This window comes from Lissotriton vulgaris, chromosome 5 (assembly GCF_964263255.1).
Source record: "Lissotriton vulgaris chromosome 5, aLisVul1.2, whole genome shotgun sequence".
NCBI lineage: Eukaryota > Metazoa > Chordata > Amphibia > Caudata > Salamandridae > Lissotriton > Lissotriton vulgaris.
Window position 1 is genome coordinate 1009701407 of NC_141693.1, and position 20376 is coordinate 1009721782.

General features: G+C 45.0%; 1 protein-coding gene across 1 annotated transcript in view; it reads right to left on the reverse strand.

Moving 5' to 3' along the window:
- Window positions 1-19919, reverse strand: part of ANKRD2 (ankyrin repeat domain 2) — an 89750-nt gene extending 69831 nt beyond the window's left edge. The window contains exons 1-2 of the mRNA XM_086920253.1: window positions 19659-19919; window positions 6366-6473 (exon numbers count right to left, since the gene is read on the reverse strand). Coding sequence (XP_086776379.1) covers window positions 6366-6473; window positions 19659-19727 — 177 coding nt within the window. The 5' untranslated portion in view covers window positions 19728-19919. The remainder of the gene's footprint in view (window positions 1-6365; window positions 6474-19658) is intronic.
- Between the last annotated feature and the right edge of the window lie 457 nt (window positions 19920-20376).

The following is a 20376-nucleotide window of genomic DNA, read 5'->3' on the forward strand; positions in this document are numbered from 1 at the left end:
TTAAATCATGACAACGACTCAAAAAAGATATTGTCCTTCATAAAATGCAACGTATCTGCCATTTTGTAAGTTTACAAGGATATAAACAGTCATATACTAGTTATATACTAGATATACTAGTTATTTGCTGCTAAATATAAAACCTGAAATGAACCAGAAAATATAAATTGTAAAAAATACTTTAGGGCTCCAAATGTAAAAATAAGGGTATATGGGTTAAGCCTACGAATGTAAGTATTACAGTCTAACGAGTACAGTATTACGAGTCTAAGTATTACAGTTCTCATCATTGAAGATTACTATTCCCAACCATTGGTTTCCCATTTTTTTTAATTGAGTCCTATCTTGTACGCTTTTTAAATGAATACCCAGAATGTTTCTCTCCTTTTTTGCATTTCAGTCATATTCTGCTGTGTGAGATCACCCTTTGTTTTTTGATGAGTCACCTCAAATCTGATTCCTAATGCTTAGTTAGTGTACAATATGAAACCAAGGGTGCTTCCATTTTGGTGTGCTAAGCATTGATTTGTGTCCCCCAAAGCACACTTCGAATTCTCTCTGTTTCACTTACATATCCCATGTTGCATGGATATAAGATGAGGTACACTATCTTGCTTGAGCAGCAGTTTGTCATATCCTTACGCTTAATAGAGAAACAATTGTGTACTAGTTTTTTCACCACATTGCAGTATTGCACGCTTTTGTGGTTGCCCTCAATCAGATGTATTTTTAACTATAGATCCATGCATACACTGCTTGTTTTCAGGCAGGTTTTTAATTTGCATTCCGCCAGAATGCATACATTGGTTTATCCAACATCTCACCCTCCTCGGTAGAGTTAAGGATGTGCCAATTTGAGTTTATGATTTTTCTAATCTTAATGTTCAAATTTGATTGTTGAGGGACACATACTATTCTCTCTTGTTTCTGTTTTTGTCTAGCTGTAAACATTGCTACCATATTAAAGTATTGGCTCTCTTGTATGCATGCCTGACTGGGCGACATGGATATCTTCTATTCCCCCAAATTTTTTAAGTCTTCTGCATTTATTTCAAAATCTTCCACAGAGGAACAATTATGCCTTAGCCTTAAAAAAGCCAAATGGAAAATACGTGCACTGACTTTTAAGGGTGAAAGCTTGATAAATGTGATACTTTGTTCCTTGCTGAGGTTTTTCTGAATAGACCCACCTGGATGGATCCCTGTTTGTCATAGATACATATGTCCAGAAAGTCTACCAGTACTTCTGATTTTTTTTGGGGGGGTGACTTTCAGGTTAGCATCACATACATTTATCCACTCTATAAATTCGCCCACCATATCATCAATATATCGAGACAAATTCCTAATACTTTCTGAGAAAGGAGCAACTTAATTCAAAAATAATTTCTCCTCAGATATCTCCATATAGATGTTTTCAACATTTAGGGCACCAGATGCACCCATGCTAGTCCCTCTTGTTTGATGATATAATTTTTTATCAAATTAAAAAAACTTGAGGACTATCTGGAGGCATTCTATAATTAATTGATTTGGCCTATTTCCATGTGTTCTTGGAAGTAAATCTGAACAGTTTAAGTGACACTCGTGTGGATATAAGTATAGAGTGCCTCTATGTCTAGTATTCCAAAAATGTCCAGGAACTGCCCTGTGGCCTGAAGGGGCACACTAAGCATGCCCTCATAGTGCATGAATTATTGCCTGTTGAAAGAAGAAAAGAGCATGCCTGGCAGGAGGAGAGTCTGTCAGCACAAGAAGCCCACCATGTTCCCAGTTTGAGAATCACCCCTGGAAAGTGGACTGTATTGCAGGGTAAAGCCAGTAGCTACTTACAACATGAGCGGTTTTCCTGATTTCTTTATGCGGTTCTGGCTTAGAACTCCCCCAAACACTTACCCACTTGAGTGTGGCTGTGTCCACTGACAGCCTCTGTGAGCTGCAAGCTAATGTTGCAGGTGCCAGCAGCCTACTGGCCTGGGAGGCAGCAACTACACGTCACTGCTAGAGGAAACTGGTTGTCCTGGAAGACAGCAACTGGTGAAGAAGCTGTGCCATGACCCCGGACATGCAGTGCTTTGATTGTCCATCCTGATGCATCATCACTGAGTGTAATCAGACGGCCAGAGAGACCGCAACAGCTGGAGGAGCATTGTCATGACACCCGGACCTGCTGCATTGTAACCCTTCATAAAAGAGGGTGGGAACGGAGGGTGTGGCCTGCGCCTGTCACCTACCCAATCTGCTCAGGCACCACAATGCTTCAGCCATGACTGGTGCAGAGGACTGAGAACCGCTCCAAGGCAGTTGAACGCAAGGACTTATGACTTTCTGCCCTACTTAAACCTGGGGTAAGAACTATTGACCGAGTCACACATTTGAAGCCTGTAAGAGCAATGACCTGATCTGCAGCTGTTCCTAAATCATGACTCAACCACAGATTGTTGGGAACAGAATGCTGAAACCGTGGATTGCAGTGGATTGTTATTTTATGAAACCATTTGTTTTTCCTAAAAGATAAGCACTGAGTTGGACATTAAGATATTGTTTGTCTGTTGGCTAGTTGTTGAGTTCTGAGCTTTTGCGCCTGACAATAACATCATGAGATGCGTTGGACTGCTTGATCTTGCTACCCTCATAGTCAAGTGTGGAAAAGGTTTTACTTGGGTCAATTTGCAGAGCAATTGTAGGATGGACCCCAGCACATCAGTAGCGACTGACCTCAACCACCATAGATGGGAACCAGTAGCTGCTGTCTACCCGGTGTGCCCCAGAACCGGGTCTGGGCCATTTTGAGTATTAGTGTCTTCATTGGCGGCTTTCAGTGACTGTCTTGAATAGAGTTGGCTGATAAATTCACAAGCTAATGTATGTTAAAAACAATAGACATTTATTTTTGAAATGTCAGTTGAAGGGTCATTGTGATTATGACTGCTAAACAGAAAACCAAAACAATTGTCCACCTCTTTGGGCCTATTGTACCATTCCAATTCACAAACCAGTGATGTGCAATTTGCACACTGCCTGATTTGTGAATGGGAATGTAATTTGCGATGCGACCTCTGTACTAACAGGCTGAATTGCAATTGGGGGAGGTAGCAAAATGATCGTTCTAAAGAATATTAATTAGGTGTGTTGCAATTTGCATCCCTCTGTGATTGGCTGCCTGTGCAGGGACAGAGGCCTGCAAGTAAGAGCAGACCTCTGTCCCTGAATTTGCATTCCCAAAGAGGAAACTATTTTTTCAAAGCAGCCAATGTCCATTAAAGGGTGCGTTGCTCCTATAAAACAAAAAGTTTCCTGTTTGAAAGACATCAAGCAGCAAAGCAGTGCCCCCCCCGATACAACTGCATGTTTCCTTCGCGATCACCCAACATGATTCTCAAAGAGTAAGGGACCCCCAGGGTAGCCCTTTCCCATTGCAAATCAGTAGCCACCTCATTTGACATTTTTGTAACTGATCAGTTGGAAACCATTGATAAATATCATACCAATTAGGAATTGGAAAGGAACAACCATTTTACACCCCTTCCTAATTTCAATATGGGTTGCAAAATGTATTTAGTATGTAGGAAATGGGCATTCAGTGCTCACAAACCCTGTGATTTTGAAACTCACTCTGCAGCCACAAAATACCTTTGTGAATCATGCTCTTAGTAGTTGACTAAAAAGCAAATGTAAGAAAGTTTTGTAGTGATTTTAATACATATTTATTTTGAATCCCACACTGCAAACTCTACATCCTACTCTTGTTTACGAAAACCTGATTGTGAACAGATTCTTCCCTTTAACATTTGTTGTCTCATCTATACTACTATAATAAAGGAAGAACTTTCAGCCTTTGAGGCGGGTAAACTCGAGAACCACAGCGCCAATCCACACACCCGATACACCGTTGGAATCGTAGTCCCTCCGAAGTAGCGCCGGCCGCGACGTGCGTGCTCACGTCAGGAGCGCGATGAGGAGCGGCGTCCAGGAGCGCGACGAGGAGCGCCGGACATGGCGCGGGGGAGGAGCGGTAACGTGAGGAGCAGCAGACAGGCCAGCGGCGGTGCAAGCAGCGGACAGGCTGGAGGAGCGGCGGCTGAGGTAAGGGAGCGGCGTACATGGCACGGGGGAGGAGCGGTGATGTGAGAAGCAGCGGACAGGCCAGCGGCGGTGTGAGCAGCGGACAGGCGGGAGGAGCGGCGGCTGAGGTAAGGGGACCCATGTCGGGGCAGGCGGGGGACGGGCTGGGTGGGGGCCCGGGCTGCAGGAGAAAAGAGAATGATTCCGTGTTTTTATGGTGAAACAGCAATCATTAACACACCTCTAGGCCAAAAAGATTAGCTATGATGTAAGCTTTCCCAGCCAATGTACACTCTGTAGAAAGGATTGGTCAGCTGTACACCTCTGCAAAGAAGAACAGACATATTTAAAGCAGTATATCAGCAGCGGACAGGCGGGAGGAGCGGCGGCTGAAGTAAGGGGACCCATGTCGGGGCAGGCGGGGGTCGGGGCAGGCGGGGGCCAGGCCCGGCAGGGGCCCGGGCTGCTGGACAATGTCGGGGCGGGCGGGGGTTGGGGAAGCCTGTTGCTCCCGGACAAGGTCGGGACGGGCTGCTAGTATAGAAATAAATACAGTTATTTCCAGCTCTGAACTTCACAGGAGGCAAAGGAGACACACAGAGAAGCCCCAAGGCAGAGGAGGGAAAGCAGCACAGCCAGTGGAAGCGTATGTGGGGACAAGACAGTACCTATTACGCTCTTATTTACAGTCTAACACTTTAATTCACAGTTCTCTTCAAGCTTCATTTTACTGCTCAAAATGTCTGCATTTTTATCTGCAGGGAGGGGTATCATGAGAAGTACATTGACCATTTTAAAGCGTATTTAGATACTTGCCTTACAACCAGGTATGCATGTGCTGCAGGTAGGGTCTGAAGTTAGTGATATTTCTAAAAATGTGTTTAATGGGTGAATGGGAACTGCTCCACCAAATAAATACTGGTTCTCCATTTCCTATATTTTGGTATTTCTCTCTAGAAAGTCAGGGAATAATATAAATGTACAATATGACCAACCACGTATTGCCCCTTCTCTTTTCCTTCAATGCACCTCTTATAAAAAATGTATACACTGCCCCAAATAGAGAAGTATGAAGATACCTTGCTTGCAGCTCATTTAATATATTTCTGTTGTGCAGTTTAAAACAATGGGTATTTACTGCTTTGTTTACAACTTGGGTGAACATATATCTGATACCTATTCAACCGCGTGTTATTTTTTGCCTATCACTATGCCTTTACATGGCAATTCATTCAATGATGAAGTTTACTGTCTGACTTTGCCTCCGGTTTGGGTTATGCTAAACTACTGATTGACACTCATGTGACTCTCTGTCCTCCGTGCACTTTTCTATTCTGTCGCCTGCTGACTAAACTTTGGTGGTGTTGGGTGTGTTTCTGTTACTACTGGTGACGGTATGGCTCTATGTAGTTTTAGTGAAATGTTTACATTAAATATCCCTCTTCGTTTTATTGTAGCCCTGAAGAAGTCATTGGGTTACTGTTGCCCGTGACGAAACACATATTGGCATTGGATTCTGTTCTGTTGGCTACATCTTGTTGGATTATGAAGATTGAGACTATGATGAAGAACATTTGATGTATAAAAAACAAAGAAAAGATAAAGAAAATAAAAAGAACTGATCTAATGAACTTTACAAAAGAAAGAATTTGATTTGATTTATCTTTTCTTCTAACTACTGGAAATTGTTTGTGCTCGGGAACAATTTACCTTTTCTCTTATGTCAGAGCATTGAAGAACCAGGCTTGAAGCTTTTGATCTGGTGGACCCTGAGCCACCATCTCCATCTGGTCTTTGGAGACTCAACGAAGGCACTTTATGATCTGCCTTCTCGCACTTATTAGAGGTTAGTGCAGACCTGAGGGAGAAGAGTAAATAGGAGAGGAGCTCCTGTGCCGCCAGCAGCCATCTTCCCAGCCAGTCCCGCGTCTGTATGGATCTGGGCTGATAGGGGAACATTGTCAATGTTGTTGAATGGCTCTTGTCGAGTCTTAGACACCGGGGCCATGGCTTTCCATTCTTACATTGAAAGTGGAGAGTACTGCTTCAGGTGGGGAGGTGTAAACATCCCCACTATTTACAGCTACCCCACTGCTCGCCTTGACCTGATTCACACTAGTGAACACAAAAAGAGACCTGTGATAAACAAATAATTGATTTAATCACATATAGGCAGCTATTTCATGTGGGTGACTCTTGCCTGTCCATTTTGTGGTGTACATAAAATCTCTACATCACTTGTCATTTTAATCTACGGTTGGATAAATAAAATTGGCAAAACGTTGCACTAGGATTCTTACCTTAATTCTGGCAGCTTCTCGATCTAATGGATCATGGTACTTCTCTTTCTGAAGATCCAGGTTTTCAATGCTAACCAAGCCTGTTTTGCGGGTACGTCCTTTCATTTTCTATGTAGAGAAAAATATAAAAATATAACGTGTCAGTGCTAAAACAGATATACTCATGTAAGGGGCACATTGACATTGAGATTCTCAATCAATCAATCATACGGTACTTGTATACCGTGGCTTATCACCCGTGAGGGTATCCATGCGCTTTGCAAGGGGTTTCAGTCGAACAGCCAGATCTTGAGTCCCTTCCTGAAGTCTGTCAGCGAGGGTGAAGATTCTGCACGGCAAGCCCAATTGTAAGATGTCAGTAACATTGTTAGAAAGAATACAAGCCAGAAGACTTGCTTACACCATCCACTGTTCAATTGGTTATAAAAAAAAAACCTTTATGATTTTATCAATGCCCTAAATCAAAATAATACTCAACTATAAAGCTTAGTTCATGTATTGTAGACTTATATTTTTTTCATTCTTAGTCCATCAAAAACAGACAATAAACATTTCTCATTCATGACAATACATGTTGTCCATAATGTGAACAAAAATGACAATGTATTCTTGATAAACATACTGTTTCACAACATTTGATAATTTATGCCATAAACAATTTTAAAGTACCCGATGCATTTCGGGACCTTATTGTCTCTTCCTCAGGGCAACCTTAATGGAAGATGTAGCGTGACGAGATATTGTCAATACAACAACCCTCTACCACCTCAATGAAAGTCTCAACATTCCCTATGCCTTTCGTTTGTAACGGCGTTTTCAAGATTGTTTTTTTCCTGGGCGTTTTTTGTGTAAAGATGTCGATTTGGCCATAACTTTTGGATTTCGTCTTTCATTCTGGTGTATTTGAGCACGAACAGAGGTACCTTGACAGGGACTGTTTTGATTTAGAGCATTGATACAATTATTTAGGGTTTTTTTATAACCCGGTCAACAGTGCACGGTGCAAGCAAGGCTTCTGGCTTGTATTCTTTCCATATGTTTAGACGCTTGTCATGGCAGCAAGTGTAGCACTGTAGCACCATTAATGTAGGTACACAAATAGGATCAAAAGTAGTCTCATTTAAATAATAGAAGGTGTGCGCCTCCGACCCCAACTTATTTAGTAACATTGTTATGTCACAGCGGAGACACAGAGGTGCCCCCAATGGCTCAATGTGGTCAAGACCTTGGTGGAACTGGGATACTGAAACAGGCGTGTGCACTCATTTCATGAGTACATTACCCATTTACCAGAACAGTTGCTTTCATGGCATATATTCAAAAAAAGTTTAAAATACTCAAAAAAGGTCACATACATATATATGTAAGACCACAATTCCCCTATCCAGCACTCCCACAAAGTGCTCCTTGGGAATCTTCCAGATTGTTGTACACAATCCCCTTAATTGTAAGGTATCCATTCCATCTTCATTCAATTCTTTCTCTTTATAATAAATAAAAAAGACAACAAATGGACCCATCTTTTGCCCAAGTAACCTGTTCTCAATTAAAATAATTTAAGATCATAGTGTTAAAGCCCCTGATAACAGAAATTAATTGTATCTTATATCAATCCATACCTCCACTCAATATTCTGAAAGAATCTTGACTCAATGCTGAAAAATAAATAATTTATATTGTGCGTACTTTTTGACTGTCATCAGGATTCGGTTTAGCAATACGTGTGCAAATAACCATCCTCCCACATTCAGATTATTTGCATGTATATTTATTGCATGATTATTCACTGCAGGAATCTGAAATTACTTCAGTCGATTTAGCCTTCAAGTCCAATGAGTATCATTATCTAGAGCAAATACAGTCTAGGACTAATGAACAATGTTGCGTATGTCGTACACAGTGAAGGTACTAGAAAAATCATCTGCCACCCAACTTGAACAACCTCTTACACGCCACTAGGCCTGTGGTGATTGATAATCCTGGGGCCAATCCTACACAGAGATGGAGACTGCCTGCTAGGGCAGAAGGAAGATCTGGTGTTTGTGGCAGGGCTACATATCCCAGGTGTTGACTTCAGTTTACTACAGCGACTAGAAGAGACATCCCACACTCAGAGCAAGGTCATTCCTGAAAGGATCAAACCTTAGATATAGCCCACTCACAAAGAGAAGCATGATCAATCCTTTTCACAAACAAGGACTATATTGCCTATACCAAGGTATGGAACTTGTGAGATCCACTGACCAATGTCTTTCAAAATAGGAGCAGTAGCGCAGTCGGACCAAGCCCAGGAAAATATCACATAAGGTTATTTTCCAGTTGTTTTTATTTTACTATGAAGCTCCCCAAAGAAGGGGAACGGCTTGATGTTGAGAAAAATAAATAAATTAAAAAATTAAAATGAAATTCAAAGCAGGTATTGAAATACTTTCAACTAGATAAGCTACAAGGAATCAGTAAAAAGAGGAATAGTGATTCTGAAAAGAGATGGCAGTGCTATCTTGGAGGTCGAAGGAATCGCATCGGACGATGAATAGAAAAGTACAATAGGAAAACCAAAGAGGAGCTTGGGAACTTACCAGTAGAACAACTTCATAAATAGGAGAAAAGAAGACCAGGCAAAGTACAGCTGTTGAACCTATAATTTTGCTATGTATTCTCAAGTGATAGAACTAAGGGCCTAGATGGGCTTCGGGCGTGTATGGCAGAAGATGGATGCTAGCCCATATACAAGGGAAAGAAACTCATGAAAGGTGCAAGACTTGAAGCTGGTGAAGTACTGGGTCCGAAAGGGATACACAGTAGGTTATTAAAGGTGGTTAAACCTGGATCCTCCGCTTGTTTGAGAACGGAAAGGTTGGGAGTAAATAAAGAAGGGCACGTGGTCCCACCACAAGGCAGAGTAGAGCGGTCAGCTACCCTGCCCCAACATAGTCACAAATGGAAGAAGAATTAAACACATTAAAACTAAGTAAAAAGAGTCACAAAGGCCACTGTAAATAAATATATTCACGTTTTTTGACTCAGTGACAATAAAACAAAGCACAGCATTTGGCAGGATCATCAGTTAAGCCTGCTGCTCTATTACCTCTGTAGGGTTGTAATAAAGGCATTAAAATTGCTTTATGTAAGGAACGCAGTATTCACCCTCCAAGATAGCTCAATGAGGTAAATAATTTCCACTGGCACTTGCATGTTACAAGTTTGAATTCTGGCAAGACCAACTCAGCTGTCAAGCTTTGGAGGTCAGTAAACTGAGTAGCATTACATTGGGCATTAGTTCCAGGTAGGATTTACAGACGTTTAAGCTGGCATAACTGCGCTCTTAACTGCCAAGGTTTCAGATTGCAATGTGTGACATTTTCATAATTCCAGTGTAATTATGAGCGACATTTCAATGACTATGAGTAACACTTTTTTTGCGAGCTAATTCAAGCAATGAAGACAAGGGAAACACATATATCAGAAATTGCACCCATTTGAGCAACGAGAAACTCTAAGAAGATCTTAAAACTGCAGCAAAGCACCAGAAATGGACGGGCACCAACCTAGTAAAAAGCAGTAACTCACAGCCAATCCTCATAAAATATAGTTTTCCTTGGTTCATCTTCTTTTGTGAAAACTGTCACTAGACAAAACTCTGAATTCGCCCCAGCACAATTACTGCGCTGGCCGGGCCGTGCGCTGCGAGCTACAGCAGCGGGCTCCAGGTGCGCTGCACTGCTAAAGAACTTAAACTATGCCACTCCCGCGGCCGCCCACACCGTCTATGATGATTAGGCAAATTAAATCATTGGACAAACTCATGACGTGATGTCAATTCCCACGGCCAGTTGCTGGTGTACCCAGCAGAGGCGCAACTAGAGCCAAATTTCGGGGGGGGGGGGGGGATCTCTAAGAAATAATTTCGGGGGGGGGGGCTGAGATCAGTAGGCAGAGTGGAGCTGCAGGGCCTCCAACAAGGGGTAAAACAACAGCAAGGCCTAATTAACATTCAAATGGTATTTTAAAGACCTGTGAAACGTTCGGGTGTGGCTGTGTGTGTGTGCCCGGGATCTGTCTCATCCCGGGCTGCCACACACGACGGTGGGGGGGGGCTGAAGCCCGGTGAGTCCAAAGGGTGTTGTGCGCCTGGTACCCAACCATGAGCTGCGCCTACCCCCAAGCCTGCCGCAAGCTGCCAGCTATGAGCTGTGGCAGTCAGTGGAGTTGCTAAATAGCAGTGCTCCGGCAGACAGCTGAGGCGCTATAAATGTGTTACAATGCCTTTCAGTGCGGTGGTGCGGACCACCACACTGAAATGCGTCAGTCTAATGCCTGATACGTGGTACTTGGCAGGACTGTGCGCTATGACTACCTAGATCAGAGGTCTTCAATCTGTGGGGCGCGACCCCCAGGGGGGTCGTGGAGTCCTTTGAAGGGGGTCGCAGATTCTGTCCCTGGCTTGGGCTGATGAGGGTGCTCACAGCGAGACCTAATTCACACCGAGGTGTGAAAAACATCGAAGCCTCATTAACAAGTAAAATACTTGTCAAGTACTCGGGTGTGGCTGTGTGTGTCCCTTAAGCCGTTTCGAGCTGGGGGAAGTCGGGGAGGGGGGCTGGGGGAGCAGGCTGTAGTGTAGCCTGCCCTTTGAGGTCAATGGATATTGCGCGCCTGGAGCTGTGGGTCCCGTGACACATCCCCCGCCCCAAGCAGGGAGGCACAGAGATGCCCTCCCATGACCGGGAAAGAAGGAAAAACACGCAGAGAGATACTGACCCCCCCTCCCCCATGAGAAAGGCACAGAAAAGGTGGGTGAATGAATGATGGGTGGATGGATGGATGTAAGGATGAATGATGGATGGATGTGTGAAAAGGTGGGTGGATGAATGATGAATGGGTGGATGAAAGGGTGGATGGATGAAAGGATGGATGGAAGGAAGGATGAAAGGGTAGCTGGATGAAGGATGTATGGATGGATAAAAGGTTGCATGGATGAATGATGGATGGATGTGTGAAAAGATGGGTGGATGAATGATGAATGATGGGTGAATGGATGGATGAAAGGGCGGATGGATGAACGATGGATGTATGTATGGATAAAAGGTTGCATGGATGAATGATGGATGGATGGATGTGTGAAAAGGTGGGTGGATGAATGATGGGTGGATGGATGGAAGGGTGGATGGGTAAAGGATGGATGTATGGATGGAAGGATGAAAGGTTGGATGGGTGAAGGATAGATGGATGAAGGATAGATGTATGGATGTAAGGATGAAAGGGTGGATGGATAGATGGATGAAAGGGTGGATGGATGGAAGGAAGGATGAAAGGGTGGACGGATGAAGGATGGATGTATGGATGGATGTAAGGATGAAAGGGTGGATGGGTGAAGAATAGATGGATGAAGGATAGATGTATGGATGTAGGAATGAAAGGGTGGACCGATGGATGTATGGATGGATAAAAGGTTGCATGGATGAATGATGCATGGATGGATGTGTGCAAAGGTGGGAGGATGAATGATGGGTGGGTGGATGGATGAAAGGGTGGGTGGATGGATGTATGGATGAAAGGGTGGATGAATTAAGGATGCATGTATGGATGGGAGGATGAAAGGGTGGATTGATGTATGGATGGATAAAAGGTTGCATGGATGAATGATGGATGTGTGAAAAGGTGGGTGGATGGATGGAAGGGTGGATGGGTAAAGGATGGATGTATGGATGGAAAGATGAAAGGGTGGATGGATGAAGGATGGATGGAAGGATGAAAGGATGGATGGATGTGCGAAAGTGTGGGTGGATGAATGATGGATGGATGTGATGAGGTCTAACAGGCGCATTTATGGTTGTCAAAAGATGATGATGAGGAGTACCAGTTTCTAGAAACTTTTGTCAGAAGGGGGTCCTTACCCCTAAAAAGGTTTTACAAGGGGGTCTCGGCATCAAAAAGTTTGAAGACCTCTGACCTAGATACAAACAGGAAATTACACAGGGCAAGAGCGTTTCGGTGGAAGAATTTTATGAACAAATAAGATAATTAGCGAACTGGGTCTAACACTATAAATACATTAAAATATGTATTTGACAGACATGGCCAAGCACTAGATCTGAATATGGGTAAATCTATAGGCTACATAAGGTCTTTCTTTGGCAGCAGGAAGTACCGAAAATGACAGCTATGACCCACTTCCGATGTAGGCATTCCCTTAATAGCCCCTTTGGCCAAAAGAGCTTGCACTTCATGCCATAAGATGGACAATGGTACCCTGTCAGTCATTCTGGGGATAGGGGGAAGGTGCAGTATAGCAGCTATGAAACGAGAGGCATAACCCGTCAGTACAATTTGAAGTAACCACCTGTCCGATGTTCTAGCCTGACAGCCCAGTAAAAACTGTTGGATTCCCCCTCTAGCCAAACAGCTGTGCTGCACTAAGGGCACACTAAAGGGGTTTGGCAGGTGTGGTTGCCACTGCCTGAGCCACGAAAAGATCGAAAAGGCTGGTGTGGTTGGTAGGACAGACAAGCCAAAGTAACGTACTGTGCCCTGCTTTCTTTTAAGTGCTCCTAAGCAGTGTCCACTCAATCCTACAAAGGTGAGCCGTATCAAAGGCATGTCCATAAGAAAAAACTGGACATCGCTGAAAAAACCTGAACATCTCATCCAGGCTTGGCAGTGGGTAGCAACGCTAATGCCAATGGCTTGCCCACTAAAATCCTTTGCATCCAGGCCACAACAGTTGTAAACTTGGCAGCATCACAGCCATCCTATACGACATGTGCTAGCAATGGCTGATGGTCTTCCGGGACACCTGGGAAGACTTGAGCAAAGTGCCCTAAAGAGCGTGAGAATAGTGGCCTAAAAGACAGCTGGCATTGACCTAGCAGAGATATTAAAATTGGAAGAAAAAACTTCCTACTCACGAGAGTCAGAAAGTCATTAGGGTTTGTCCTGCTGGTAGAAACTTGAATCACCAAGCTCTCTGGAGAAGAGTACTGGGTCAGAAAAGCAGGGACGCCGGTGGCAAGGTGATGGCACTGTGCAATGTGGTAATTTGCTGTAAGACCAAAACAAGGTTTGGCCCAGGCCAACAAAATGATGTTGGTAAAGGCCTAATTAAAGGGCAACAGGCGCTCAGTATTGGTGTGTCTGGGTTGGAGAACTACAGTTAGAACATTAGTTTTCACCCCTACGGTGGGGAGCTGCAGTTCAAGAACCTCAGTCGCCCTTTTTGCACTGCAAAGCAGGCACTTTCCTCAGTGATAGGGCCTGGAGGTGACACTAAGCCAGTATCAAGGGTAAGAGTTAGTTCAATTAGCATAGTGGAGGTCCTCATGCTAATTTTCCACACAGTACTGTTGCTCAAACTCATCCCTCCATGATACTCTTTGGCTGTTCCAAATAAGGAATGGAGAGTGTGAGATCTGCCCAGCGGAACCGGGACGCTGAGAGGCTCAGTTGGAGTGGGCAAGGGCTGCAGCTTGATGAACACAAAGTTTGGCCTTGGTCAAGGTCAGGGCATCACTGACTCGGAGAGCACAATGGGTAACGATTCACCCTGCTGCATCCACGGAGTCGGCATCAAAGTATCAGGAACCAGAGTGAAACGTGGAGCCGGATACAGAGTTGGCAAAGGTGCCAGTATTAACCCAGTGGCCAGCACAGAGGGTGCACCTGGCACCAAGAGCCTACCCGCAGGTGGTAAGCCAAATAGAAAACCTCTCAGCTCTGTGGGGCCCGCAGGTGCACCAAAGGGCATCAGAAGGGATCCGAAGAGTCAGAGCATGGCCTTGCAGAACTCTTGGATCTGTTTCAGTATCGCCAACACCCCCAGAAACCTGGGTTGTGCTGGGACAAGTTGCGGGATTGGCTCTGATGTAGACTGACTTCCAGAGCGAAATTGAGAGGCATGATGACTCCCTCACACCTTCTCAGGTGTATGAGAGCAGCAGGAAGGGGCTGATTCCTGCTCAGATTTCTTGTGCTTTTTCTTTGACTTAGAGGAGGATGCAGAGTGCGACGATGAATGGCCTTGGGACCAACTACTGGGCCAGAAACATCATTTAGACTGACCCTTGGACCTAGACTGATTCAGCCCTGGTTCTTTCAATGTTTTGTGATGTAGAGCTTTGCTACACGGTCTCTGATGGCCTTCACCTTCATTGACTCACAGCCACCGCAGACCTGGAGTTGTGAACCGACCACAGACACAAAAAAAAACTGATTAGGATCAGTCAGAGACATTTGCTTGTGACAGTCATGCAAGGTTTAAACACTGTCGTCTTGAGCGGTTATTTTCCCTTGCACACTGAATTTTTTTAAGTTGATGAGTTAAATAGGTATATCGAAGGGACAAGAAATAGTTATGGGTCTGCTACTGGTGGCGCAGAAAGACAGGAACTGACATTAGCTTGCTGGAGTGGTGGCCAATTTTGACTACGCATGTCAATCCAGGGGCAGAACGGTGTCAGTGTGGAGCCAAAAGGCACCACCTATAGGCACGCACAGGTACTGCTTGAAAGTTTCTGGGTCCAGTAGTCTCTATCAGAAACGTTTTTTATTGGTTAGGGTATCTCACTAGAAGCCCTTTGAACCCTTTATCGCACAGGGCAGAGGGTCTGTAGTCAATGAGGTCTTGAAGGTCATTGTTGTGTGCACCACAGTTGCACAACCTACAGTTCTATAGAAAGGAAGGCCCAAAGTGTGCACAGTGCTTGAGGTGGAAAGAGTGGAAGGGTTGAACAAGACGAAGTAGAAGATGCTTTACCCTCTTCAGCAGCCTTAGATGTCGCAATACGCCCATGCTCCTCCAGTACAATCGTACCACTGGGAGTTAAACCAGACTCATGTAGATTGCTTAGTTACACTAAAGTTCTCACGGCTCACTCCCTGAGCTGCTGTGTTATTTCCTATCAATGCTAGAGAAGGGTCCTTTTGTTAAAAAGAGGGACTTAGGCAGTAGGTTAGACTAGAAAACTATGCTGGGGAGCACAGGCAAGTTTTTGTGTCTCCTTTTCTGCAGTTGTGGCCACCTCTGCAGCAGCCATGTTAGATGCATATTGATGAGTGGTGGCCCCATTTTTTACAGCCTAGCAGCAGTGTAAAAGATGTTTTGAGTTCAGTGCTTTAAATGGAAAAAGCGAAGTGCCGGTACTCACCAAATTTATTGGGGTGGGTCTGGAATGGGCGAGTCGGGCGTGGCTTTGAGGCAGACATGTACAATAGCAGCATTTTCTTTTTCAATGCAAAGTCCCCCAGTACTTTTTTGCCAAGTTTAGCTCATAGGTGCAGGGCGTAATTGGTATTTTTTCTCATTTAACATAGAGTGAACTTGGACCAAGGACATTAAAGCATTTTATATAAAAAGTAGAATTTTTATGTGAAAGTATACTTTTTTTCGTTTTTTTGGCAATGGGAGATTTAAGTGATTTGCCCAGAATGTTGACCCGATGCTTGATATCACCTACCTGTGCCATAAAAACTAAAAAATATGCTTTCATGTAGAACTTCTGCTTCTCAATTAAAGCACTTGCATGCCCCCCTGTCAAGTTTGCGCTCTATATAACTGCAAGCAAGTATCAATTGTGCCTTGCACACACAAGCCGAACTTGGCCGAAGGGCATTAGGCGCTCTGACAGACAATGGTAAGTGTATTTCAGGGCTGCAACCTTACACTATAACTGACAGCATGACAGTTTAGTGTCAGGAGCTCTAGCCGTCAAGCCACATGTCCTTATTTCTGTTGCGCTGTCATTTAGAGTGTAAAGCTGCAGGAGCAAGCTGCCTCTGGAATACACTCGCCATTAAATGTCACATGCCCATATCCCAGAGCCCGACCCCAGCATGCCACTAAGAGTACTGGTACTCTATTGACACAAGAAGTCCCGGTACTCAATGGGAAAACACTAAGTAGTGCCGGTACTCATTGCCAGTGAGTACCAGCCCATTTAAAGCACTGGTTGAGCTGTGACCCAACCAAGTGATATGCATTTTATCCACCGCACTTCCATAGGAGTGCCTAAAATTGAGCTGCCTAACTTACCACAAATTCCTGAGCTCTAAGATGTGTGTTCCTCTAGTTTCACATGTCCCTCTGGAAAAAACAGGATTACTTCACTGAGCTATTACAACAAATTGGAGAGAGAATTCAGATATTGGTCACAGGAAGGACAGTCAGACCCTTAGGGTCTGGAGACTAGGGGTCACATGTACAAACGTTTTTAGCAGAAATTCTGGCTGTTTGTGACCGCTAAAAAGGGCTGTAGCATGTATTAGCCCAATTGGTTACTGACTCGCAAATTATGGTTTGTACATAGGAAAATGCATTTTACCTTTCGCAAAAAGCCCTATGGTCCATTTGCGACCTGTAAAGTTTGTCAGCATCTGGCCCACTGGGTGTTACAACAATTATGCACACAGCCATCATACGTATTTTACGCTGTTAGCATTTGTGGGATTGTTAAGTACTAAGCAGTGTGAGGCATGTTGCTGCGATGTTTTGTGCGCATGTCTACTGTCTGAAGGGAGGTGTGTGGGATCTCGTTGTGAACAGAATGCTGTGCTTTGCTTGTATGCCTGCACATCCTGGCTTAATGGAGGAATGCATGAAGAACTTGTGTGCCACCTGAGTTACGGCCGAGTCGGTAGTCGGCAAAATGGCCCAGAAGAAGACAGCACAGCACAGATCCAGGACAGAGTTACTGAATCGATACCTGATTCTTGCACTTGTATTGAATCTGCCTGCGTGTAGACACAGCCCACCCCCTCCACCGGTCCCCCCATCTGTATCTGACGGTCTGCTTATTATTCTGCTTCCCAGGTGGTAATTTTAAGTACCTGCCCTGCCTTTTGCACTGTAAAGGCCTAGACTGGAGTGACCAACTCTTGAGGGTGAGCGAGATTTTCTCTCTGGAAGTGGGTTTACCACTATATATTCAATATAAAAGGCCCATTCCTGGAGGAAGGCTTGCTTATTGCAAGACCTGGTGAAGGTAGTCCCACCCTTTTCACTGGGACCCTATTTTTCCCGTCCTTGCCTTTCAATAACAAATCAGTGCATTCTGGGAATTGTACTCTTTTTACAGTTCAGTACAAATAATAAGACCGATACACGAAAACAATCATCTACAAATGCAAACCATGGCACTGAAAATATGCCATCCCATGGGATGGAGTCACTTGTCAATCTTGAGTGACAGCGTGAGGGGTCTTGCTGAATCCTGACTAAATGTCCTGGCAACTCAATCAGACCCTGAAAATAACTTCAAAACATTTGGATTGCACTCCGCAACCCCAAAATTGTGGAGTAATGTACACTGAGGGGTTAGCAAGGTTACAAGTTAAGCATTTGCTTATATCCCTGACAACTTGCTTTTAACGTAGCTGCATAAATCAATTGTTGGGTTCTGAAAACATCAAGAAAAGAGGAATACAGATCTGCAGGGCAATCAGAATTCAAGGTGGGCAGGAGCATCCGAAAAGGCAATGAGGTGGAGACCATGTCAGTTGTACGTCAGGCACTGCAGGAAGGCAACTGACACCACCCCATCCCTGCCATTCTTTCAGATACTCCAACCTGTGGACAACTATCACTCATTCTGTTGCAGAGGCCAGTCACCTTTATCAAGGATGGACGCTTGTGCTGCATGCAGGTCACAAGTCCTAAAAAAAGAAGTGGGGGCACTAACCTAGTTAATCAGAATGCAAGTGGCATCACGGAGTGTGACATCACGACCCGTGACATCACGGGAAGTGCCATCATAAGAAGCGGCATCAGATCTTAAGCCCTCACATATATGCTTAACATGTCTATCATGAGTACATTGGAGCATATTTCAAGTATACAGGGAAACCCTCCTGATTTAGGCTGAAGATTCACACTTTTGTAAGTTACACATAAAACAGTGTTGCCTTTTGTCAGCGTAAACTTCCTCTACCCATAGTGCTTTATAAGAAAAAAAAGTGGTAGTTAAATGTAAATGCCTCAGGGGTAGTAAGCACTATATACATGCTATTTCTTTAGTGTAAATACTGGGAAAGATTAACACATCTGACATTCTTACAGTGCATACATTTCTCCTAAACAAGGACTGAACAAAGTGAAAAGCTGCCTCTCTTAAGTATGTGTGAAGTGCTAACAAGGTGTGCGCCTTTGTTTCCCCTCTGCTGCATTTGCTTCTAGATGTGAGGTTCCTGACTGCTGCCAGCCAGGAGACTCCAACAAAAAGAGGCCTGATGACCCCTCAGCTTCGGTCTTTGTTATAAACCCAGCAGGTGTCTGAACTAAGAAATCCCATTCCCCGCCTGCATGTTGTTGCAGGTTGAAACAACGTGCAGGCGCTGCTGAATGTGTCCTGATGTTTACAAATTACACCAGGAAGAATTCAGCATACTTTTCAGTGGGGCCCAACTTCTTGGCAAGGTGGACGGCGTCCACACTGTGAAAAAAGTGGGTGGACGCCGTCCACCAGCGTGTACCCCCGACTCGTGCCCTGGCTGCATGGAAGTAAGCAATAGATTCAAAGTTAGGAATGCACCGAGGAAATGCAATTTAGCGTGCAGGGCTTTAAATGGGATGAGAATCTCGCCGGGATGTCATTTTGCTTGCTCGCGGTCGCGAACATGACGTTCAGGACCGCGAACAAGCAAAAAATGAGCGCTGCACTATGCTACGCTGTACTACGCGTGTTCGCACTGTGCTACGTGCAGCTCGCGTAGTGCGAAGTTGCGCAAACTTCGCAAACTCCGCGAGCGTAGCGTAGTGCTTTGCCCAGGGTTAACTCAAAGATGCGTTGCTCCTGTAATTCGGGTGTGGTTTAAAACAGGTAAACTAAAAATCTGTGCTTAGCATAGTGTGCCGCCCAACTGGTAATTTGCTGCTTCTGTCATTGCATCCACATATGTAATACAACAAGTAACATTACACCTACAACAAGCCAGGACTATTGGCTTTGCCAATGGTTATTAGTTGCATAAGATAAATAAGCAACAGCTATGGCTTCGTTGTATATAATACTGAAAATGCTTCAGATATGAAACGATGAGACTGCGAAAGAAGTATAACGAGTCTCTCTGAAGTTACCTCAAAGACAGTGAAGGCACTGCTGCAGAGTTAAGATTTGTTTTTCACCCTGAGGGTGAGGGCAAACATGGAGAGCTCGATAGGGACCTGTGTCAGTGTCAGTACCTGCTTTTTAGAATAACCGGTGCTGAGCGCCGGCAGGGCCCAGGCCACTTAAAGCCCTAGTACCGTGCGTGCACACAAGCTGTACTAGGTTCACCTTGCATCCCAGCCGTCTGCAGACCCACCTCATTCTTCTCTTCCAGCTCCAGCTTCTGGTCAATCAGTTCCGTGGCCCACTTCACCTCCTTCTCCATGGCTGACCCCCAAGAGCACCCTGCACAGACAGAAGACGGAACACGTCAGCGGGTATCCCCTTCAGCTGCTGGGAGAGGCCGCGTGCAGGAGCTGTCGCAGAAAGTATTTCAGTAAATGTCTTCTATGTACAAAAAGCAAAACTTTGGACAGCTCCACCAATCCAGAACAGTCGATGAGGTGACACCAGCCCAGCTCCCTCGGACACCGTGGGCCGTGAGCGCGCGCTCCATCTTTTATAGACAACAGGCGGGGCCCGCCCCTCTCCCACAGGGGCTGAAGGGCCACCGCTCTGAGGGACAGGTGTGGGCCCCTGCACGTGACCTTGGAGCCTGAGCGCCCAGCTCTGCCCGCTGCATTCCCGCGTGCCTCTCTCTGACCTTGTCCCTGTCCCAGCCGCAGCCACTTTCTCCATGGCGGGCCTGTCAGGCCTGGCGGATGGCTTCATGACGATCCCTCCCCGCCTCTAGCGCCTAGCGGTCGTCGCCGGCTGGGGGTAGATGTGCACACGCGCCTGTTGTCCTGCTAATCCTTGTGGTACTGACGCTGTCCGTGTCAACTCGTGTCAGCAGCTGCGCTTCACACGAGCTCTCGACAGAGCTGCAGGAAGAGTCGCGCTTCATCTAAGTACTACCACATCCTCCTCATTTT